Source organism: Epinephelus fuscoguttatus, linkage group LG7 (genome assembly GCF_011397635.1).
Source record: "Epinephelus fuscoguttatus linkage group LG7, E.fuscoguttatus.final_Chr_v1".
In the NCBI taxonomy this organism is placed as follows: Eukaryota; Metazoa; Chordata; class Actinopteri; order Perciformes; family Serranidae; genus Epinephelus; species Epinephelus fuscoguttatus.
In genome coordinates this window covers 28731239-28756751 of record NC_064758.1, presented here as the reverse complement: position 1 = coordinate 28756751, position 25513 = coordinate 28731239, and the positions used below count along the sequence as shown (strand labels likewise).

Below are 25513 nucleotides of genomic sequence, written 5' to 3'. Positions count from 1 at the left end.
TGCCCCCTGACCTGGCCCTGCATAAGTAGAAGATAATGGATAGACGGATGGATCCTCTATCCATGTCAAGCTACCAATGTAACAATGTCAAAATGCTCCAGCATAAGTTCCTTCAATCAAAATCTAACTTCATTAAAATTATGTTAGTATTATGATGCTGCAGAAGATCAGCCCTCTAATACTTATGCAGCCAATAATTATTCATGACATCATCAAATTGATAATACTGATGCATCAGTGTGTAAGCAGCATTGTACTGTTGCAGCTGGTCGAGGTATTTACTGTGTTAACTTCCACATATTCAGTTAGTTGTTTAGTCCAGTGGTTTTCAAAAGGAACCACTGGACTAAACAACCTGCAAATTTCCCATCCCAGCTCTGAGGTAGGTCACCAGATAAATCTGGCTTGTCTTAAGATGAATAATCGAGTAGTAAAATTCTGCTACACAGGTTTTTATTACAAGCTTTGCAGTTTTTGTGAAGTACTGGATAATTATACTCCTTTGTGCCTTGAACAGTTATTTAAATGAATAGCAGAGGTTTAGAGGAGTACATTATTCTTATTCTATTCAATTTTATCTATAAAGCCCAATATCACAATCACAATTTGCCTCAGAGGGCTTTACAGCATATAACATGGATGTATACTTCAAACAACTCATCAGAATAAAAATATTAAGGGTCTGAATATTGATTATTATTTTTATAGACACTGCTGTTTTGTAATGACTTGTAAACCAAAAGAAACCAATGTAGAAGTGTCAAATCTTAATCTGCAATGTAACTAGTTAGGCTACAACATCTGTACAATATGTGGCAGAGCAGTAACGTTAGATTATGCCTCTGAAAGAAAGTATAAGTAGAAGACAGAATTTAAAAAAAATACTACAGTTCCTCAGAATTTGGCTTCAATAACGTACAATTACTCAAGTAACTGTAACGTTAAATGTACTCAGTTACTTTCCACCGCTGAAACAGTGGTGAGGGCAGCTCTACTGTAGCAACGTAACTCAAATTATTGTTTAATTTTTACGACCCACAACTTAAATATTTTGTTGCACTCTCTTCTCACCAGACCCGCGTCCAGGCAGATATTTTCAGTGAAACAGCTCTGATATAGCCGTTGAGACACCTGCTCAGCACCTAACGGCAAACAAAGTTAGCAACTAGCTAACGCTAATTAAGCTAACGTTAGTTGAACATGGCGGAGTATTTAGCTGCTAAAGAGCGAGATATTCCCCTCGGAAGTTGATGGAGAACTAAACAAAACTAAAAGAAGAGTGAATATTGAACTTACATCCACCAAGTGGCCGTATATAGTACGCCAAATGATTGTTGCTTCACATTTGCTGGACGTGTAAACCGGCAGCTATATGCTAACAGGTTAGCCTAATCAACTTGACAGATGACATGTCAATGTTGCGTTTAGAGACTGTTGGGGCTGCCCCTAAGTGGTTAAAAAATCAGCTCCTCATTTGTATATTCCTGCTATTTGAATCCCTATGTTGTATGTTCAGTTTTAATTTATGTATTGTATCATATTTTCCTCCCTTTACTTATGGACACTAATTGAATCAATGATCAATTTTCCCCTCCATCATTAACATCTCTATGGATTCCGTAATATATTGAACGCAACCTTCCAAAGCTCAGCTCCACTGTATCTGCAGTAAGCATCCAGGTGTAAATTTAACTGTGTGGAGATGGATGCTGTAAAAAAGTAAATAAATAAATTTAAAAAAAAAGAACACATCATGCTCGGTGTGTGATGGGTCTTAGCTGCAATTGATTTAATAGGTAAAAATGTTCTCACAATTTCCTGTTACCACAGCACATGCATTGCACAACTGGAATGGGGCTCTGGAGATAAAGTGTTAACCTATTTTTCACATTAAGAGGGAACGGCGCCCTCTGGTGTTTAACATCACCAGGCACTCCACTGAGTTAATGACAGTACAATAAACCCACACAGAGGACATCAACCCTCCTAATGATCCTTTCAGTGGTGAAGGGTTGAGGGGCCAATGGCACTCAGCATGGAGTCTCAAAAGGCTTTTAAGTGCTGCATTTCCTCCAAACTGCTCTCCACACACAGCTTACTCTGCTGGAGAAAATAGATTTAACTGATTTCTACCGCAGTGCCCTGCGCCTTGTCATGGTCAGAAATTATTTCCATAATATCTAAAGGCTCTTTAATGCTCCAACCAACACACCCCTTTGACCTCTTGATTCATATTGAAATTTTTCAATGTAATCATTTTACTTTCACCGTGTTTTCCATATTGCACTTTATTTTGGTCTATTGCTATTTGAGGTTTATCGTTCATCTTCGCACTGCACATAAAAATCGTAGGTAGCTTGAAGTATGGAGTTTGAGTAAAAGGACAGTAAGCCAGCTGTGATTTATATTTTTTAATAGTTTGCTAGACACTGTCATCAAACTGGTCACACAAACAAGATTTGAAATGTTTTATTTTAATAGAATTTAGGACAACCAAATATGTAAAATAAAAAAAGAAAACCAACAGCAAAAGTGAAATTTAATTCACTAGTTTGTTTTTTTTTTTCCTTAAAAAAATATCAGCCTTTCCCCTTGTTCACAAACCGTTTCAAAACCTGGACAAACAGAAATAACGAGATAAATTCCGAGAAGCTGGAAGGCCATTAACATTTGTTGGCAAATATAAATATAGTGGTTTGAACAGGGTCTCAAACAGCTCACATGGAAAGAGTGTACAGTTTACATGGTAGTAGGACACTCGGCACTGCCTGTATCAATTTTTATTAATGTAGAAAACCAGGATCCTTATTTACCGATTTAAATCAATGTGTTTATGACAAGGAAATATATACATTCAGCCAGCTCTAGTCTCTGGAGTATGGCGCTTGTGTTGCCCCTTCGATCACGTTGATTGTCTATTCAGGGGCATAATTGTGAGTGTATGTGTAGTCCGAGTAGTAATCCTGTGCCCCACCCCTGCCTGCTGGGTAACCCCAAGAGCAGGGTCCCCCTCCAGTCCCGTCCCCCAGATCATGTCCTCGTCCTGGACGAGGCCAAAGTCCTACTGGTGGGACTCCTCTCCCTCGGTAGCCCCCTAAAGAACCAGGACCCATACCACCCCGCATAGGCCCATGATCCATATGTCCAGGGATGCCACCTATACCACCATAGCCCACACCACACATTGGATGTGGAGGCAGCTTAGGTCTGACTACTGAGCCCCCCCTGGTGGCCATTGTGGGCATTCCCACAGAAGGTCCAAGGTTGTTAGCGCAATTCACCTGAGTCCTGCCCCCCTGATTAACAGGGTTGCTGCCTCCGACGGATTCCCCAATCTTGGGGAGCCCACTGGGGTCAAGTGGGCCAGATGTGACCACAACCTGGCTGCTAGCAGTCTGACAAGTGCTGGTCCCTGCTGTCCCCCATAGACCCTCCCCAGGTCCACTTAGTGTCCTATCATGTTGCGTGGGGGTCCCGCTAGCATTTTTAGCAATGCCAGGCATGTAGCCTGGCTGGGCTGAGTCATTATGGTCTGTGTAGGGGAGAGAGGAGGTGAGCGGAGAGTCCCCAGCAGTTCCAGCTCCTCCAGTGTCCGAGCCATACGTGTGGCCCAGCATCATGAGATGAGGTGGAGGGGGAGGTTTGACCTCCAAAGGGAGAGAAGCCAGGTTGGCTAGAGGTCCTGCAGTGGCCATGGGAGGTGGAGCAGGGACTGTGGCCATGGGAGGTGGGGCAGGGACTGTGGCCATGGCAGGCGGGGCAGGGACTGTGGCCATGGCAGGTGGGGCAGGGACTGGGGCCATAACAGGTGGGGCTGGGGCTGTGGCTATGACAGGTGGGGCTGGGGCTGGGGCTGTGGCCATGACAGGTAGGGCTGGGGCCATGACAGGTGGGGCTGGGGCTGTAGCCATGACAGGTGGGGTTGGGACTGCGGCCATGACAGGTGGGGTTTGGCCTGGGGCCATGACGGGTGGGGCTGGGGCTGTGGCAGAGACGCTTGCTGGAACTGGGCGGTATTCCTGTTCCTGGGTGCTGCTGCAGGGTGAGGCAGGATAGGCAGGGGAGGCCGCATAGCTGGAGGAGCCAGTGTAGGATGACCATGAGGCTGAAGGACACAGGAAGCTCTGGTGGGGATTCACTGGAAAACCTCCCGGTGACAAGCCGCCAATGTCTGAAGAGCTTATGCCCATCTGGTTGGAGGCCTTGAACTGAGAGATGGCCGTTTTCAGAGCACTGTAGTCAGCCAGTGTTGGAGTTCTCTCAGGGGTGGCCTGCTGGTCTGGGAGTGGAGGACGAAACTCCTCCGTCTCTGGCGGGGGCGGCAGTGGAGGCTTCCCCTTCTCAACTGCCTGGTTCTGCTGTGAGGGATCTGATATGGTGGTTGGCTCACCATCGTCAGAGTCTAATGACATGTCCTCCTCTTCAACACACTCATCATTCACTACTGGGAGAGCAGGAAAGGGCAGAGGCAGAGAAATGGAAAAGTGGAGAGGAAGATATTATCAAACAAATGTGTTACAGTTGCATTAACAACACCAAATGTGTTTTAAAAACTCTGCTGGGTACAGACATCTTTAATTGGTGAGATAAAAAAACGCAATTTAGCAAAGCAATTACACTGCAGCAAAATGACAAGGAATCCTGAGCGTTTTGGTGTTTGGTCCTGCTGTTGACGCTACCCACCTGTGGAGGGCGGTGTTGGAAGCTCATTCTGATTGATGGAGCCAATCAGACTGTGGAAACCACTCATAACGTCATCAATGCTCCCTATCACTATTCCATTTCTGGAGTACTGTAGGAACATCTCAAATGGCCTCTCTGTAAAGACACATCAAAAGAAGAGAGAATACTTTTTTTTTATTATTCTAATAATGTAAAATTTAGAGAATACAAAAGGAAAATACATCACACCAACATCTCAACACAGGCCTGAGCAACATGGCTTGCAAATAATATCTCATATTTTTGGGTTATGCCACAATATATAGTACATATCTCAATATTATTTTATTGCCTCTAAAATAGCATAACTGTTTGATTCAACCTTTTGATGCATATGATCGTACCAGTGTAATTATTCTAGTAAACTAATCAGAACTTAGAGGGCGCACAGCTCATAGTTAACACTTTAATGGGCTTTGATTTTTTGAGTTCAACATCTGAATGTCCTGATATCGTCTGGATGACACTCTTAGGTGTGGTACTGTCACTTTGAAGTCAGATTGGTCTCGGTAAATGTATTCTTTGTTAATAATAAGACTTTATTAAGGGCACAGAGAAAGGTCCATGACGCACTAAATAAAGACAATATGTACAAAAATACAACAGATACAATAAATAAATTAGTAACTTTACATACATTAACTACATTATAAAACTTTATATGAAAAAGAGAAATCAGGAAACTGCACCCACAAAGTGCTTCCACAGACTTAATGAAAATCCAAGTGAGCTCAGCTCAAGGCCTGAATAATCGTTTAAAAAGCATTCTCATACCATTACTACAGGCCACATTAAGTCTCTGTATGTTGCTTTTTCTACAGGAACGACACAAATGGGCAGTATATAGCAGGGAACAAATTCTCTAAATTAATCATCAGCAGCTGAGCACATGCCGAGTTAGTAAGTTTGATCAAATATTCACACAATTTAAGTTCGATTTTTTTCTCTAACATACAGTTGGGAGGCTACAGATTTTATTTTTAAGTATTATCAAATATTTCTTCATTTTGTTTTATTTTACTGAGTATATTTATTATTTTTAATTATTGACTTACTGAATGAATGTGAAGTTCAACAATTGCTTTTATCTTAAAGTGAGTTTTTAGACTCTCTTGCCATAATACCTAGTGTATACACATACTGCATAACAATGTGGGGGCTAGTTTGACCATCTTTTTCAAAGTGGGGACTGGCTTAACTGCTGTGTTCTGCACTAAGTAGTGTTTTAAGTGATGGAACAGATTAATGGTACTGCCACCTTTAGCAGCAATCATTCTGTGGCATATTTTAAGTACAGCAGTCTGTTTTACATCTGCAATCCTGAAACCAAAACACCTACAAAGAGTATAGAAGCCTTTGCCATCTCCATATAATTGGCCCACTCCTGGATCTTCCCCCATTTTGAATTAAGGTGAACTCAATGATTGACATTAAATTGGTGGGCGCGTGATTAGTTTAGGGAGCCTGTGTGTGTATATGTGTGAGTGAGAGGGAGAATAAGTCTCTTTTACATACACGGAACCCTACTTTTGGGCTGCCTTTTTTCTGATATTGTCATCTGCCATATCCTTCATAAAATGATACTGGAGTATATTAAATATGTTCGAAACATCGCCCACTCCTACCTCCCACTGACACATAACTTTGTAGTTTGACGCTTGTTTCAGAAGACTGGTGGAAAGATGTAGTCTAAGCTGATGAGGATGAAGATACCTGTGAGGAAAATAAGGTGCCGCTGCTGTGTGTGCTGGGCTTGGAGCTTGATCAGGCATTCCAGGTCTGGAGCCTGACGCGACTGGGTGTCACACTCATGATAAGGGAGGAACTCCACTAGGTGCTTCTTCTGATAGGCTGTGAGAAGGTTCAGCAGCCCCATGGCATTGGTGTTTAACCTTTAAGAGAGCAGAAAAAGTAGATTCAGACAGTGTCAAGATGTTTATTCACAGCTCAAGTTGCTTAAGACCATTTTGATTTGATAACTAAAGCTCCTATTGAGACACTCACCTCCCCAGCTCTTTGAGCTTCTTCTGGGACTTGCAGTGCACCTTCCACTGCCAGGGGTGTTCAGGAGTGCTCTGCTCCTCCAAGAACTTCAGCAGGCCCTGCAAACGATCTGCACGAAACAAGCAACATGAGCGCTCAAGTACTGTCCACCTGATGAATTTCCACTGCGCTCGCACAGCTCCCAAGAAGAAAAGTAAAACTTACCCTGTGTGATAAGGTCAGGGTTGAGGACAAACTCATCAGACACCATGAAGCCTCCAGACACAAACAGCTCATTATAAGTGTGGTTCTTGACATCGTCCAGAGTGTCCACTCCAGCGAAGCTCACTGAAGGCAACTTCTTCAAAGACACCAGAGCCGGGATCTGCAGGGGTGGAAAGATGAGGTTTTTACAAATGAGTTCTTCTATTGCTTCTTCTATTAACACTCTGCTCACATAATAAATCAATCAAACATGTTTTCATGTAACATATATCATGATGCAATATGCATATAATAACCCTGTGAATTAACATAATCTAACAGAGCAACCAGATAAAAAAAAATACTCTGAAGCAGACATTTGAATTCAAATAGGAGGAAGTTATTATTTCTGTTTGATCACTGTCTCGATCAGCTGATGCCGTGAGACCGTGACTAAGACGTAGAGGGTGTTAGGAGGTGACCATACCTTGTGCACATGTGCAGCGATGTCCTCGTTCTGAATGATGATGAGGAGTTTATCTAAACTGCCGCTGTTTTCCAGAAATGTCTGCGGGCTGCACTCGCTGTTGCCAAGACTTTTCAAGTACTCCTTTGTGACAGACGGGAAGAGACGTAATTGTTAGAGACAGACAGATGAACGTGTCCTTCTCTCTTACACTTACAAATACTGACTGAATGACATACAGAAAGAGCTGAGCACCTAGACATGGAACACATAGTGACAAAGAAGAGCTAGTGTAGCCTTTCACATTCCCACTGTCAATCTGATCTGCAGTGTCACTTGTGTATGCCTGTGCAGTTTACCACTGCAGAAATCTCCTAAGCTGCTGCAATAAAAAAGTGAACTACATTAAATGTACAAATGAGGAATATGAGAGAAAATGTATGTGCAATGATGTAAAATCATTAGTAATAATAACACTGATGTAGTGCTGAAATTATTTGATGAAATGAATCAGAAAATTATTAGATAGCGATTTTAGGGCAATTAAAGTTAAAGAAGTTTCTCAAATCAATCACCAGTTCCCGTATCTCAAATATAAGAAGTTTATATTTAGATGTACATTTAAAATCTTTGGGTTCTGGGCTTCTGAATGGACCAAACAAGCAAATTGAAGATGACATCTAGGGTTCTGGAAACATCTGAAAGACATTTTTCAGTATTTCCTAACATTTTACTGACTCAACGATTAATTACACAAAACCATCCCACAGATTAATCAATAATGTGAATAACAGTCGCTGCTCTGCTTTCAACACTACACTGAGACCACATATCGTACCTTGATCTCCTTGCAGACGGTGCTCTCTTCCCCCTCGTCCCCGGAGTAGATGTAGAATTTGACTGTGTTCTTGGTGACATCCTTAAAGATCTCCACCAGGCTGCTGAAAACTTCAGGCTTCAGCTGACCAATGAGGCTGCCAGCCAGCAGGTTGGACCCACTCCCAGAAGCACGGCCTGGGTTTTGGGACCTGTGCTCTGGAGAGTCTGCTGTGACTTGAGAGGGAGAATAGATCTCTCCCCCCAACTCTGCTGATAAGCCTTCAGTTTTAGACCTAGCAGATGCCACCCCTTTGACAGTGCCCATTTTACCCTTGTGTGACGCGGTGCTCTTCGACAGCGAGGGCTCCTCTTTAGTTTTGGAAGTCTGCATAGGGGTGGGGGGCGGTGTTGTAAGATTAGATGCTGTCACTGGGGGAGGTGGGGAAGTGACTTTGGAGGGAGCAGGTGGGGCCGGGATCAACTTGTCCATCTTCTCACACAGTGCTTTGACATGCCCCTGAATAGGGACGGGGGAAACGTACGGTACGACATAGTCTGAGAAGCAGCTGCTGGGCTGCCAGCAGTGGCGTGGAGGCAACCGCGGGGGCAGCTGCGACGAATAGCAGATGCGGTGCGTCGTCATGATGTTTTTAATGTCAGAGGTGAGACTGTGTATTTCCTGGTTGAGTATGGTGTCCAGGCTGATGGAGGGCCTGAAGGGAACTTCCTCAACGACTGGTAACGTGGGTGGTGCAGCCGCCTTTTTTACTTCCACTGCTACGGGCGTCTTCGGCTCTGGGTAGCTCTCTGCCACCATCACAGCCTCCGGCTCTGGCTCAGGCTCCGGCTCTGGCTCAGGCTCGGGCTTTGGCTCAGTGAAAGGCTGTGCTTTGTCTGGAGGAGAGAAGACAGAAGAACTTGTCACAGTAATGCCTTGTGAACTAGATCTAAACATGCCTGCAGGGAGAGATCTGTGTGTGCTACAGACTGCTTTAGATACCTTCATCGGCAGGGTTGACCCAGGCTGGGTTGTCTGAGGTGTGTGCTTGCTCTGTTGGGGAGCCAGCGCTGAGTGGACTACCAGGGCTACAGTCCATGTCCTCCTAAACAGAGGAAACACCAGTGGTTATTTTTAGATGCACAAACACATTTAATTCATGGTAAAATATTCCAAAACAACAACCCTAGTATCAGCTGTTCACATCTCACCTCTGTGTAGTTTGTTTGAGATGCAGGCTCGTTTTGTTTCTTCACATCTGGTTCAGGCAAGGCGGGTTCCCCCCTCCCTGGACCGGTCGACGGTTCGCCGTGGTTTGACTGTGCAGACATTGAACCCTGAGCCACAGCTTTGTTGAGAGTAGCCAGAAGGATCTTGAGGAGGCGCTGGGTCTCGTTGACCGTAGAAGTGTTGGTGTTGCCATGAGCCCTCAGGTCAGTGTCATAGATGCCCATGCTTTCCATCACTGCTGTCAGATTGTCGCTCTGTCCACCCTCGTCTCCCATCTCATCCGCTTGGGCTCCTAGCAGGATACACACAATTAATTAGAGGCATGTGTTAAATCTGGTACATTAGTGTACAAGAATATCCTAAGCTCCTTAATAACCAAAGCTTTGTGTGCAATATATAGGGAGTGTAGAGAAGGTATTATAGTTGAAATGTTATTCACCATGGAAACTGAAACTACCTTTATTGAGATGACAGATTTTTCAAGTTCTACTGCACTGAACTCTACAGTTGTGACACTTGATGCACTGGCACACAGGAATAGGAACAGCTATCTGGATTAGCAACAAAAATGCATCTTGACATTTAAAAACGATCAAAGTAATTTCATTTGTAAGCCAATACACAGGCTGCTTGTTAATCTAGTGCCAATGGGCAGCAATGTTTTTTTAATTTGCAATGCAATTACTGAGAACTAATCAGACTGTGTTGTGAGACTAATATAATATTCATTCTTTCAGAGGAACTGACTTTGGAAGCAGTAGGTGGAAACTGTCCAAAAACTAAAATTAAATTACACATTTTAAAATTAAGCTGCACAGACAGCTGCAGCTCCCCTCACCTCGACTGGGTTCCCCGTTGCTCAGCGGATCTGTGCGTGGGTGTTTGTTTGTGCCCCCTCTCTCGTCTCCCTCAAACTTCCTCTTTAGACTGTTGGCGTCCCAAGCCACGTCCTCACCCCGTTCCTTCCCAGGATCCTTCACTAGTGCTTTCTTATGAAGCTGGATTAGCTTAAGCAACTGTTTCATCTTGTCTTTATCATACTCGTTCTGAGACAGTCGCAGCCTCTGAGCGGGCTGCGGCTGGGGCTCAGCGTCGGACTTGTGCTGTGGCTGGGCCCCATTTGAATGCCCCGACCCTTGCCTCCGTCTGGTGCCATCTGAGGGCGGCTTCTCCTGTGCTTGCCTTTCTGGAGGCGGCCTCTCCTGAGGCAACCTCTCTGCGGGTCTCTCTGCGGGTCTCTCTGGCCTGTCTGAGCCCCTGTCCGAGCCGCCCCAGTCAGAAACGGGACTGTATTCCACTGGGGCCGGAGCAGGTGTGGGTATGGGCATAGGTATGGGTACGGGGTTCCGTATTCTTTCAATGATGTCCTTTGTCTTGTTCAGAGATAACATGTAGTTGGCAGGGTTGTGGATGTAAGAACGCAGCACAGCTTCCATGTTAAATTTGGGTCTGGGCACTGGGAGCGGGTTGGTCCTATCATCCACGTTATATTTGTAGTCGGGCAGAATGAACGGCCGCACTGTGCCCGAATCCATACGAGTTAGGTAATCAGTGGCCTGACGCTCCACCCCGAGGCTCAGGTCCTTGCCCGGGTTGGGGCGCAGCTTGAACAGCGCGTAGTGCAGAGCAGGGATGAAGGGATCCATGGAGGACAGGATAGCAGGCTGGGGCTCTGCCGTCAGTGGCTCCGGCTCGAACAGTCTGGATGCTGCGATGGAGGACACATTAGTGTTATGCAAAAGGTGAAGACCTGCACTATGAGTCTTTAGAGACGGGATCTTATTAACAGGAGTCAGTGTTGTGACATTGAAGCCTCTCAACTCTATTTTTGATGTGCTTTTTATTTAAAAAAAAGAGGAGCCTTCAGTAGGTAGATGTGAGAAAGATTTCTGTTGTATTTCAACATTCTCTCCTCGCTAATAAAACATTCCAATCCGGAGCTTCATGCAGACGCTGCCACTGGGTCAGAACCAGAGATGGATAGATAGTGAATAATACTTACAGTACTTGACAACCATCCTTGACTCCTGAAAGATGAATAATGCTTGCAGGTTCTTCTCAACGCGCCCCCGCCGCTCTAAAAAACAAACAGCACAGATTTTTTTTTAAAGCTTGACCCTCACCGAAGGCAACAAGTAGGTGTTCAACTGACACAGCAGAGAGTTATGAGAGGAGAGTAAAAGCTTTTCAGCACCTTTGGACTCAACCATCTGCGCTGAGGACAGCAGGAAGAGAAAGCCCCTGTCGAACAAGGACTTCACCAGCACCTAAATAAGGAGAGTATGCATTACAGTCAAGAGCACCAGGGTGTATCATTACCAGATAATGTGAGCCATTATAATACAGGTTTGCACTTATTCCTGTGTGTATACTTGTATACAGATTTACTGTATTTGTTTATAGTTACTAAAACAGTTTGACAGATGTTCTCCCTGCACTAGTTTCTTGTTAAATAGTAAAAAAAACTGTTCATTGAACAATTAATTACATCAAATGACAACTAAATGCAACACTGTGTAACTGACTTTATATTTATTCTTATTCTTTTTATTCTTCTCAGATTTTGAAACAAGAAGGATCTAAAACACAAGCTTTCCATTTAAACTGGACACCCTGAGTCCTTGAATTAAATTCACCACTGAGTATATCATTGGCAAACTGATTCAGTGAACTGATTCTGGGGGTTTTCATGCATGAGAGCCTGGTAGGTAACAGCTAGAGCGTGACTCACCATCCTGTCCCTCTCCAGTTTGTTGACCAGTGCTGCCAAGCTGCCGCTGGTTGGTTTGCCTTTTCCATCCACCACCTCAAACAGGCTGCAGGACATCCCACATTTCATCACTGTGGACAAAGAGAAGCATTTTGGAATACAAAGCAGACCTATAACTCATTTGTGGTGTACCGAATAGTTCGAAGCTTCATTCATAACCTTGGCATTTGAATTCTAAATTGACATTTGGATGCTGTGCAGCTTTTATTTGTACGTCTATTCATTCTGTTTAAACCTGGTATTTCTGTACAGTTGCAGATAAGGATTACACATGCTACACTTATTTTATTAGTGTTATACTATTTGTAAAATCAGATTCCTGTGTAGGATTGTTTCCTACTTATTCAAGCAATTCCAACAACTCCAGAGCGTTCTGTGGTCCAAAGAAAAATGCAGACGTAGTCGTTTGAAAAATTCACAAAATGGTTTTTATATATCAAAATATTTTGCTTCACTACATATTAGCTAGCGTTAAGCCTTTCAAAAACAACATTTTCACAGCAGTCGACATTTTTTTGTTGTATTTATGTTACTGAAACTTAACAAAGATCACTAAGTCATTTAATATTATGAACCACTTTATTCAAATTGAGGACTTTTGATTTTTGCTGAAGGGCGATGACATCATAAAATATGATAGGAGATTTGAAGCTTAATTTGAAAACCTCAATAGCAGCATGAACGTAAAAAACAGAAATTTGGTACAGCCTTTTAACTCATCTATGTAGTGGTTCTTTTCTATAGGCTTATTTTTTTCTTAAATAATGCAGAGCACCTTGTTAATAATCATATCGATGTCTTTAGTTTAGTAGCTGTTTCTCTTGTACATGATGCAGCGTATGCATTTAGAAAAACTTTATGGATTTAATTTCAGGTAATGCATTACCGTCTACATCCCCAGGGCGATTTCCTATCATTTAATCATGAGGTTCACACATAGGTGTGGTCAGAACTGACCTTCCCGTGATGCAGTGTAGGTGTCCCAAGAAAAGAGCACGGAGGGAATCTTGCGCTTCACCTGCTCCAGCTGCATGCCTCGACTCACCTCCAGCTTCTCAGGCCTTGGTGGGGATTTATCAAACAGCAAATCACAACAAATTCCAAGGAAAAAATAGTCTGTATATTGAACAAGAAGTGCGTTCTAACTTCCTCTCAACCGTGTTAAAGGTCAGCACATAAAAGTGTTTTATGGCAAAAAGTGTCTTTAATAATTAACAGTGGAAACTCTAATAGCACTGTGGAGGTTTTCTGGAGATACACAGAATAATATAACAGTTTACTCACAGTTTGAAAGGGAGGTAGGGGCGTGAGGAGGATCGTAAACAGATTGGGAACAACTCCTGGCCCTTGTTTACTAGTGGACCACTCCACACAGTGTAGCAGCTCTTCCCTGCAACACAATAAAAAGCACAGGTCAAAGGTCGGGAAAGATACAAAGAGAAAGCATCGTTCATAGCTTTTATTTACTGCTGGGTTGTCAATGAAAAGGCACATATTTTGACACACACACAGTTCTTTAAACTCTTATGAACTGGCAGTTGTATCTAATTTGGATAATTTTGGGGGTGCATCACTGAAAATGCACTCTTCTATTACTGATAAAAAAGTGTGCGTGCAAATCAAAGTGTTTAAGATAGATCTTGGGTAGCTGGTTAAAGCAGTGTTTCCACTCCTGGTGTGAAATGGCTTGTGTGATTCATTAAATATTTATCAAATATATAAGTTTAAGAAATGTTTTACCTCGACTTCCTTCAGGGGAAATAGTGTTAAACCTGTTACGGAGAGAGAAAAAAAAAAAGCCTCGTTACAACACAGAACGCCGTGCATACCTCCCCAACCACCTGAAGGTACTTGCTGAGTTTTACCATTTCCTGCAGGAATACGTACCTGTGTGAAGTCATAGGAGTCGCTGCAGCTTCCTTCCCTTTGTACTTAAAGGAAACCACAGCGTAGGGGTACACATGCCTGGGCCGATTCTTGATCTCATCAAATGCAAACTCGAAAAAATATTGCTACAAGACAAGAAAGACACATCAAAACTCACAAGTTCTGTTCAAGAAACAAATGACTTTGATAACACAATATGTGCAGTAAGTGAATGTAAAAGAAGCCATGTTTACCTGTGTGAGCTCAAAAGCCCTGTAAGACAGCAAAGACGTGACCCTGTTGCCACTTTTGGACAAGTGACAGTCAAACTTGGGAGTAGGTTCCATGGCATTCTTAGGCATGTTCTCATGAATGTGCTTTATTCGGCCCTGGGAGACAAAACACACTGGTCAGCTTAAAGTCCCGCGAGCATCATAAATCAGTCATCATCTCAAAATGAAAATAGAATGGCAGCCATAGGAATAAAGCAGTCGAAATTTTTTTGTTGTATTTATGTTGCTGAAACTTAACAAAGATCACTAACTCATTTAATATTATGAACCACTTTATTCAAATTGAGGACTTTTGATTTTTGCTGAAGGGCGATGACATCATAAAATATGATAGGAGATTTGAAGCTTAATTTGAAAACCTCAATAGCAGCATGAACGTAAAAAAAATCATCATCATCATCAGCATCATAAATCAGTCAGCATCTCAAAATGAAAATAGAATGGCAGCCATACCCTCATAACTTTAAAAACGATCATGTCTCCAGACGAGCCGACTTCAAAGGGATTCATTTGTAACAGATCAGAATATTTGGAGACATAAACACCTGCAATGACAAATGGAAAATCATCATACTCTGTCACATTTAAATGTCATATTCACACTCTAAAAATCAAACTAGGGTTGGGAAATACATCAATATGTTATTGATACTGAGATGATGAAACTAGATATCATATAAGATTGTAGTGTTGTCTTTTCCTGGTTTTAAAGGCTGAATTACAGTAATGTAATTTTCTGAACTTACCAGACTGTTCTAGCTGTTCTATTATTTGCCTTAACCCACTTAATCATTATCTCCACATTACCGATGATTATCTATCAAACGTCTAATTGTGTAAACATTTTGTGAACGCACCAACAATCAACCCTAGAATATTGTTGCAACATCAATATCAAGGTACTTGGACAAAAATATTGTGATATCGGATTTTCTCTATTAATCACCCAGCACGATATCAAACCATAACAACTATATTAATTAGAAAAAGATGAAACTTTCATTCCTGAGTAGGCAGTTGTGAACCAGCATTTAAGTGATATATTGTAGGATATATCAGAGCTATCCCCAGCTGTTGATATGGCATGTATCAGCTATCTATAGTTGTATGTTCACCAGGTCAAAGTGTCAATCAAACATCTATCAGTTTCAAATAAAATCCATCAAAACAGGAAGCTAATAAGGCTGGCAACCCTCAAAACAATATCATATCTCAATACTGGGAGAGGGATCCCTTCGCAGTTGCTTATCCTGAGGTTTCTTCCATTTTTTCCCCCCTGCTAAATCCACTCTAAGTGTTCAAGGACAGAGGACATAGTGTGCTGCAAATCCCTCCATTTTTAACAATAGTCTCCTTTCGAGGCAACAGCAACATGCAAGAGAGTAATTTACCTTTTAATGGATTCCCTAGTGTAGTTATCCTGGCGTGTCCAACCGACAGACCCTTCTCACAGATCAAGTGGAGCTAGACATACAAGAGAACATACAAAGCTCAGAATCGTCACATGACAAGAAAGAACACTATGCTTTCTAACTTGTTTATCATCAATACCTTGGATTTGTCTGGGTAAAGGAAGCAGTACGACTCAGTCAGTTCTTGTTCTGTCCGCCCTTCCTGTTTCATCTCTCTTCGCTTCTCGATGAACTGACAAAAAAAAGGGGAGCAGCACTGTTATTAAATGTTGCTCTATTTGTTCCTTTAAACCTACAAAAAGGTTCCATCAGTAACAAAGGAGCAACTAAAATGTTAACGCTGACATTGTTGGATACAGAAAGACAATCACCAACCTCCTTCTCAAGCAGCTCATTGTGAATGAGCCTGGCCTTGCAGTAGGAGAAGGTTCCTCGTGATGATGCGTCTAGGTAAAACGAGGACACAATCTTCACAAGGTCCTCAAACTCCCGGCTGTCAGGGGGCAGAAACTGGTACAAGCCTGCACACAGAGAGGTGAAATCAGTGGATTAGCATATAGCATCTGCAGCAGATGTGCCCACGTGCAAAGGAGGACAAGCACAACAAGTTGCATAGCATGCCAAAACTTTTAGTCAGACCCCGGCAGACAGCAGTATCATCCTCTTCTTTAATTTATAGGGTAATATTGGATGAATATATCAAGTCTGAAATGTGATTTTTTTTTGTACAAGAAGAGGGTAGACGTGACCTGCATTTAAACTCCAGTGCAATGTCAAAAAGTCACATGCCCCTGTGTATAAGACATTAGGTACAAGAGGAAGTGATATGCCTGCAGCCAAGAACTCATTGCGTACTTTTAGTACAGCTCAGTGAGGTTGCAATGAACCGGCAGCATCCCAGGCTAAACTTGTTTCTCATGTGCTACAGCTAGCTTGTGACAACAGGTTGCTGCCCTTTAGAGAAACAGTTGAACATTGATCAACAATAGTAGCTAGGTATCTCTAACATCAACACATCGCTGTACAGGTGACAAGCCTTGCATCTGTCTGTGTTTACATGGAGCTCATTATGTTGATTCAACCACATGCAAAGAAGAGAAACCACCACTAGCAGACTAAGGGATGGTGCATCATTTGCCTGGGGTGACAAGTAGTAGACATCTGTCATATGAGACAAAGGGATGAAAACACACACAGCCAGGTCTGTCTAACAGTTTCCAATCAGGCAGTAAGATATTTTATACATTATATATGCAGCCTGATGAGTTGGTCAGATACTGCAGGAAAACTAGGCTCCAAATATGAAGTCCAGCAACTCCAACTCAGCTTTGCATATATCCAAATAACAGATGCATGATAGCAGAGTTTGTAACATTCACGCTGCTCGGGGTGCCGCCACCTATTTGACATGTCGGGGCCAGTGTGGTTGTAGTGTACTGTGAGGACTACTGAAGTGAGGTGCAGAGGGGATGCTCTGATATAGCAGTAACACCCCTTATAGGATCTCATTGACGGTGGCATGGGGCTGTGAAAACATTTTAAATAGACGGGTCGGGTGGATAAATCCATGCCCTTCACTGAGGTCAATGAGACACGCACATGTTGTCAGGTGATGGCTGCAACACACTCATGACACCAGCAGCACCACTCAATCACACCACGGTCCCATGAAAAGGTGAAGAAGCCAAACAAGGTGGCCTTTCACACGGGCAGTCCTCAAAGTGTTGCTTTCAGGCGCCTTCACAGGAAGGTAACGTTAGCTGCCCAACGTTAATGCTCTGTGGTAACTTGGATACCTGGGGTGGGCTAACAAAGCTATGTGTGCAAAAACATGTCACGCTGCATCTGTCAAGACCATCCGCGTGCTTACACAGTGTGACGTTGCTTTAATCTGAACCTAAAATATCCGTGAACGTTTTGTTAAACTCGTTAAAACTAGCGAGACCAGCTAGCTAGCTAGCAGGCTAGCAACATGCAGCAGCAGAATTATGAAAGACAGGACAGTCTCTGTTCAAAATAGCAGCGATATAGCACCACCTTTCCGTTCCCTGGTCTTCCTTGGGATTTGAAAATTCGGTCTCTGGCCCGGCGAAGGAGAACTGCTAAAGCTCCGGGCGTCTGCCTGCACTCTCCTCCGCCGCTCAGGAGCTTCTTGGTCGGGCATTACACCGTCTCCACATCCAGGCTGATCGCCATTTTGGTTGGCTGTGGCCGAGGTGGCGGCTGAATTCTTCGGGGGTTCGCCGCCTTCTGGCTGGAGATCGTCCGTCTCGGTACATTCTGAGTCCCTTTTCCCCACCGCGTTGGGGTTCAGGGCCATTTTCGGGCACCGTGCACGTTTAACGGGCAATGGAGCTCTAACGATTACGGCGCCGCTTCACACACACACTCTCCTCCTCACCCAGCCTCCGCCATTGTGAAAATGACGTACACGTTCTTCTCCACCACTGCAAAACGCTGCCGTCACTATGTTTACATACGAGAAAATCCGCGCCACCCAGCGGCGGATGGATGTACTGCAGCTTTCCACTATTGGGTGATGGAGGTGAACATGGAGGTGAACGGTACAGTAGGAATAAAGTGGAGGATGCTGCTGTTCTCTGCTGGACTGCTGGATTTTACACCTATTATGTATACCTTTCTATATATGTTGATATATTCTGCAATTAATTATGCTATATTTGTATCATATCATTAATATATGATACTACACTATATTACACTTAGTGTTCTATATCATGTTTTACCCATTCTATACTGTTGTATTTGATATTCTGTTCTATTCCATCCTATGCGATATTTCTGTTCTACAACTAATATCTAATATCCCATGTCATCATAATGGTTTTTTTGGACAATATACTATGTTATATCTGTATTACATCTGTCTATGAATAGAGACAAAACTAAGGTCTGTTAACAAAGACTTACTGAGTCTGCAGCTTTTAATCACTACTTTCTGTTTACCTTACAAATTTTGTTGTTGTTTTCTATTTTTTTTATTTTACATCGTTATATTATTTGAATTATATAAAATTATTATTATTATTATTATTATTACTAAAAATAAATACAAAATTATTATTGCTTTGCTTTCTATCTTTTATCTGTACTATTGCTGTCCTTGTGCTACAGTGAAATCCACATTTCCTCTCCAGGGATCACGATCTTATCTTATCTTATCTTATCTTATCTTATCTTATCTCTTTTAATCTCAACTATCTCTTCACCTTACAATTTTTGTTGTTTGCTGTTTTCTATTTTTTTTGTTTTAGCTATACTACTACTACTTCTATTACTAAATATAAAAAATGAAAATACTATTATAAATTCTTTTGCTTTATACCTTTTATCTGTACTATTGCTGTCCTTGTGCTACAGTGAAATCCACATTTCCTCTCAAAGATCAATGGAGGTTTATCTTATCTTATCTTATCTTGAAGCCTTGAGTGCCCTGATTACTGATTACCTTATTTCAACATCTTTGTTTTTTTTTTTGTTTTTTTTACATCACACATTAAACCCACACTCACATATAGCTGGTAGGTGACATCTGATACAGGCCTACACACACATACTGTACAGCCCAGGGTACATCACTCAAACATTCTCAAACAACAGAGAACGAATACCAACGTCCTCATGTTGGCAGTTGTCTTAGAATATGTTTTTACAACTTACTGACTATGGCACACAGATCACACCAGTCCAAACAAAACAGCTGCCCAAACTTAAGTCCAACAGTTGACTATGAACACTATAAACACACAGAACAAATCCCACTCTTGTAATATTTCATTCTACCACCAGGTGATGACAAAGAGGCGGAGATTCCTCCATCCATCCATCCTACAAGAAAGACCTCAGTACTCTTTTTGATTACATTGTAAATGTTTTACTGGGTTTATGATGTCATGACATGTCTCCTTTAAATTTCCTATATTCACATCATAAAATTGACTACTCTCTTTTCAATAAGAATCTGGGTGTGACATAATCATTCTTACAATAATAATAATAATAATAATAATAATGATAATAATAATAATGGCCTCCCTATTGTTATAATAATAGTCCAAAGACATGCAGGTTAGGTTAATTGGTGACTATAAATCATATGTAGGCATGTAGTGGTTACTAAATGAGCCTACTGGGCACAATAGTTAGGCAGCCTCCTGGCCTTCACTTGCAAAATGTCAGGTGTCAAATTAACACCGACCGACCAGGAAGAAACTTAAAATGAACAAAAGAGACACAAAATTACCCCAAAGAAACAAAAAACAACCACAAGGGAATAAAATCCCACAAAACAATGCGTAACGGCCACAAAGAGACACAAAACTACCACAAAGTCTGCGTATCTAGCTCCTGTGTATGTCAGGTGACGTGGCCCTTTGCATATCTGTACCCAGGGGCCCATTGTCTCATTATCCGCCTATGCCCCTAGGTGTTGTGAATGTGAACGTGAATGGTTGTCTGTCATAATGTCTCAGCCCTTTGATAGTCTGGCAACCTATCCTGGGTTTACCCTGCCTCTCGCCCTTTTCTGTAGGACCCATTTAACCAGTGTAGTCACTGTAACAGCAAAAAAGGAAAGCACTCAAAAGTACATACATATTTTATGCTTTGCAATATTATGGAAAACTACATCATTTCCAAAACACATAATATCAATGCAAACAGATGATGTATACTGACTTTCTCCATCCCATTATCACAGTGATATCTGGCAACTGTCAATGTGTTGTCACTATAAGTTGACCATGCTCCCCCTGTTGTACACATCAAACTCCTTGTAACGTAGGTAATCTTTCAGCCTGGGAGGAAGAGGAAGGTAGCTGATGAAAACTGGGGCTCTCAAGCGCAGGTGACTGAGATGCTCCCTTATCCGCAACCGACAAAGGTGCTTCAGGCTCCGCGCGTTTCCTAAGTGTAAATAATGTCCATTAAGTTAATGAATGCACATAATGATCATCAATACACTTTGGGTGACAGGTAGAAAATAACTAACGCTGCTCTCACTTTGAATGTGGCAGATCTCCAGCCACTGTTGCTGCTCCTCCAAGGTGTCCTTCAGTTTGGTGCACAAGGGGACATGGTCGGTGTAGTCCAGCATGATGCGCACCACTTGGGCAGATAAGTGCTTCAGCCAGGACACTGTAATCACCTCACAGAACTAGAGGGAGACAAAGACATGTGGCAAAGTTAACACATGAAAGAAAATGTTATTGTCCTCCACTGGTTACCCCATGCAGTTCATTCATCTTGTTTCAATGCTTTACACCAGTGGTTCCCAACTGGTCCAGCCACGGGGTCCAGATTCCTTGGTCTTTAGTTCAAGGTCCCACAGTGTAATGCATTCGGCAGCATACGTGGCCATGTCGTTGAGATAGTCTGCTGTCTCTGTCAAGAAGCTGCCCAGTCACTCTCTCTACAGCAGGAAACTTTACTTCAAAATTAAAGGTTAAGAATGGACCCACAGCCTACTTTGGGGCCGCAACCCACCAGTTGGGAACCATTGCTTTACACTATTCTCCTTTCAGACAAGCTTCGCCTCACCACCATGTCTTTGATGACTGAAGTTGTCCAAGGACCGTAGTCATGGGAACTGTCGCCATACGGACAGTCGAAGCAACGCTTTACATCATACCCGTGGTTCAGAATCATTCTCAGCATAACCTCATCTTTCAAGGCGTACTGCAATGCTGAGGGGAAGTGAGTGGTGTTGACACGGGAGTAGTAGTTTACATTTGCCCCAGACTTCAGCAGTGTGTTGATCAGTTCATAGTTGCCCTGTCTAAGAGCCACCTGCAAACAGTTGATAGGATCCTGGTTCACCATTGCTCCAGCCTCTAACAGCAAGCGGGTGCACTGAAGATCATTGTTGGACACAGCGAAAAAGAGGGCAGACCTGCGCTCATCATCATAGTTGCGGCGCACCCTGGGGTGCAGCATGAAGTTTGGATCATAGCCAGCTTTGAGCAGCATCTCCACACAATGGGCATGTCCCCCAGCAGCTGCAGAATGGAGAGGACTCATCCCACTTTCCTTTACAGCTTCCAGCTTAGTGACTGGGATGAGGCGCTCCAGTGCCCTGTCAAAAAGGAGTCGTCTTTTAAAGGGACAGTTAACCCCAAAATCCAAAATACATATTATTCCTCTTACCTGTAGTGCTATTTATCAGTCTAGACTGTTTTGGTGTGACTTGCCCAGTGTTGGAGATATCAGCCAAATATACTCCCTCCTACCTTCTCCCAAATATAATGACCTTCTTGTAAGCAGTTTCATGTAAGAACTATTTTCTTTCTTCTACACTATACCGTCCAAATGTATCACTGTGCAGAAGGAAGCAGCAACTCACACCAAAACAATCTTGCTTGATAGACAGCACCACAGGTGAGAGGAAAATGTGTACTCTGGATTTTATGGGGTGAATTGTCCCTTTAAAAACATGACAGTGGTTCAAACTCTATTTGACAAGTGGGAAAGCTAAATGTTGTAACACAGATATTCCTCACAGTATGTGTCCATGGTAGGCCACACGGTGAAGCGGGAGGTGGCCACTGTAAAGAGGTTGGTTGGGATCTGCTCCATGTTCCAGCAGCAGGGAGATCACGTCAGGGTTTCCTGACGCTGATGCTTCAAACAAGATGGTGCCTGATTCCGATTCACACCACACATGGGCACCTACAAAATCAATACAGATACTGTAATAATATGTATCTAATAGGTGATTTTCAGTCCTGGAAAACAGTATGGAAAGATATCTGTAGAGTCTTGCATAAATAATTTTTTTAACCTCTATTACTGCACCATCAATTGTCGGAACAACTAAGTGAGTGAAGTAATGGAATCCAGATATTTTTTGAAATTTTTAGTGGGAGTTAAACCACCTGTATCTCATATACCTTTCTGTAACAGGACCTCCACCACGTTCAGATGTCCATTCTGTGCAGCCAGAGCTAGTGGGGTTTTCTTTTTGATGTCACATGCATTTGGGTCCGCACCAGAATCTAGGAGCAGATAGACAAAGTTCTCCAGGCCTAAAAAGGCACACTCATGTAGTGCTGTCCTATTTAGTGGTCCTGTTTGGTCTACCGTGGCACCGTAGCGAAGCAACAGTGTGGCCAAGTCGTACTGGTCATTCAGAATAGCTGAAAGCAGTAGGAGAGAGAGGTTTTAAATTAGCAAATATCATTGGTTGTCTGTTAAAGGTCTAGTGTGCAGGATTTAGTGGCATCTAGAGGTGAGGTTGCAGATCTAAATCTTCTCTTCTCTTCTGCGAAGCCAATCCCACTCTTACCTAAACCAACTAACTACTAACTACTTGGTGGCTTAGTGGTAGAGCAAGGCTGTTGCCACAGTGGCCCGGGTTCAATTCCAGCCTGTGGCCCTTTGCTGCATGCCATCAATTAAAGGCAAAAAATGCCCCAAAAATATCTTAAAAAAAAATAAAATTCTGCATATAGATGCCCCCTAAATCCTTCACGCTAGACTTTTTAAAAGAAGTGCATTTTTCATTCAGACGTCAAATACCTGCAACTAAAGGTGAATCATGCTCATCATTCTGGAGATCCGGGCTACAACCGTTCTGTAACAGGAATGTAGCGTTCTCTCTGAGTCCATGAACCACAGCCAGAAACAATGGTGTCTCGCCCTTTAGAGTACGACACTGGGCTGCACCCGGGGATGATGCTGAAAGACAAGTCAACTAATAAACCTGCCAGATTTTAAAAAGGGGTCCAACATTACAGTCATACCTTTAATAGCATCCCTACCTGAGAAGATAATCTCTAGTATCTTTTTATTCTCGCCTGCTGCAGCCTCATGCAGCGGGATCCATCCTCGTTCATCAACTCTGGACAGAGTCTCCGGTTGCATCGCCAGTCTGTTCAGTGCATCTTCATCACCTAAACATGAAGACAGGATGTTATATCGGAACATCTGGCAAGATTAATGATAATCTGCATCAGCTCCGACAGGTTAAAGATCATCTTACCTTCCTTGATTGCTTTGAAAATCTCATCAGGGTCTTCACCGGATTTCAGATCACTATTGAAAGAAATTTAAATGATCAACAAGAGATACACAATACAGAGAGAAAGATTTATGTGGTTGGAGATTAACCTTGGATTCAGTCCTTTGAGCTTTCTATACTGAATCAGACTTTGTTCAATTATGTATTGTGTTGCCTCATCTTCATCCAAGTCATCCTCCGACTGATAAAAGTCATCTTCAGTCTCCGTGTTCATCTGTTAGTCCAGAAAGGGTCAACGCACAAGAAGTTGCTCTGGGGAGAAGCCACCATAAGGTAAACAAGACCATTAAATCTGGCACATGAGAACTCGCACACCACTTGCAGCCCTGAATGCCAACAGGGAAAAGTAAACTACAGCACAGTGCAGCTTAACACGGAATAGCAGCAGTCTTGGTCCTGTTGTTGAGTTAGATGTCAGAGTTTAAGTGGCACTCAGATGCACTCAAGATTTTGAATTTAACCAGTCCTATCAGCATGCATATTTTGTTCTAGTTTTTTGCCCTATAGCTCTGAACTTTATAGGCCATTTGAGAGCAAATCTCCAGCTGACAGTTTACAATATTTCTTTCTTGTAGCGAAGAATTCCTACTGCACAAATACCTGCCGTGAGCCTTTCTTAAATCTTAAAGCAACACAGGAAAAGTCATTAAGAAAACTTAGGCCACAACATATAAATTCAACAGCAACAAATCATAAAGCTTGTCTATTCTGCGAACTCCACACTAACAACTAACTTTTTCTCTACAGGCATTAATTATTTATTGTCTTGTGTTTACCTTCAGTGAAATGGCTGTGCACCTTCGATGGCTTTTACAACAGTTGGGCCAGCAGGCTCCACAGTACACACACACACTGCAGCTATTTATATCCCTCCCCCTATAAATATCAGATCACGGGGTCTTCACAGCCAGCTCCTAGCTTTGACCCACTGAGCACTGCAACAACTGCCCCCATTCAGCTCGTGTGCACATTCACTCATAACACATAAGCAGTTATTAAAAAACACAGCAGGCCCTTATTTACATATGTAAATAAGTTAGTGTGAGTGTAAATTTCCATATGGCGTGTATCAAGTTCCTTTTTGTTTCCACTTTGTATTCAGGGATCATTCGTGAAGGCAGTTTTACCCATATTGTTGCTGTACTATTTTGGGTGCACACCGCAAAGCCTGTTGTAACAAAGACAACAGATGATAGCATACACATTAATAGCTTGTAGAGTATTCAGGTTTGTACATACACAGGGTGGAATTAAGAGGAAGGTGATGAACAAAAGCAAGTTGGTGCTGAGAAAAGGAACAAAGGGTCTAACAGGCAGGAAGAATGGAGAACATACAGAGGGTAGAAACCAAAAAGCAAGATCATCAAGTTTTTATGGCAGAGCTATTTGAACACTGATGTCTCTAGTCACTAGTATTTCTAGTTCTCATTACGAGCCAAATGTTTTTAATTTTAGAGAGTAGTTTTGTTTGTTTTCCATTTGGCATGTGGCTGCACTACTGTTACAGTACACGGCTGTAAATATGTTCCAATAGCATGTTACACATTTACCCAGCTTGATGCCAGAAATGAATTCTTGTGAACTGGTGTAAAAACTCAAACGGCAAAAGTGAAGAGCCTAAATTAGTAACAGTGTAAGAGTTGTGGTACACAATTAACATGTAAGTTGTGTTCGGGGAGGCGGCATGAAATATATTTAAAACAAATGCAGCA

The 25513-nt window shown here is 42.6% G+C and overlaps 2 protein-coding genes across 3 annotated transcripts; both read right to left on the bottom strand.

Annotated features, from left to right (window-relative positions):
- Window positions 1-2396: 2396 nt before the first annotated feature.
- On the bottom strand, window positions 2397-18198 carry tasorb (transcription activation suppressor b). Of its 2 annotated transcripts, none has more exons than XM_049581924.1 (23): window positions 17801-18198; window positions 16139-16284; window positions 15903-15995; window positions 15743-15815; window positions 14805-14896; window positions 14313-14447; window positions 14080-14204; window positions 13933-13964; window positions 13477-13582; window positions 13150-13253; window positions 12154-12263; window positions 11617-11689; window positions 11425-11499; window positions 10261-11130; window positions 9404-9714; window positions 9195-9297; window positions 8214-9088; window positions 7397-7519; window positions 6931-7090; window positions 6727-6835; window positions 6436-6614; window positions 4684-4818; window positions 2397-4444 (listed from the first exon to the last, which is right to left on the bottom strand). In XM_049581924.1, the coding sequence occupies exons 1-23, from the start codon at window positions 18081-18083 to the stop codon at window positions 2916-2918; spliced, it is 5841 nt and encodes a 1946-aa protein (XP_049437881.1). In that variant the 5' UTR covers window positions 18084-18198; the 3' UTR covers window positions 2397-2915. The 2 variants fall into 2 exon arrangements, with proteins under 2 accessions (XP_049437881.1, XP_049437882.1); XM_049581925.1 differs by having other exon boundaries at window positions 2397-4441.
- Window positions 18199-20365: 2167 nt separating this feature from the next.
- Window positions 20366-24651, bottom strand: asb14b (ankyrin repeat and SOCS box containing 14b). Its single transcript, XM_049581931.1, has 10 exons — window positions 24578-24651; window positions 23891-24053; window positions 23763-23815; window positions 23542-23673; window positions 23300-23458; window positions 22672-22917; window positions 22282-22450; window positions 21323-21857; window positions 20786-20939; window positions 20366-20689 (listed from the first exon to the last, which is right to left on the bottom strand). The coding sequence occupies exons 2-10, from the start codon at window positions 24013-24015 to the stop codon at window positions 20514-20516; spliced, it is 1749 nt and encodes a 582-aa protein (XP_049437888.1). The 5' UTR covers window positions 24016-24053; window positions 24578-24651; the 3' UTR covers window positions 20366-20513.
- Window positions 24652-25513: the final 862 nt, after the last annotated feature.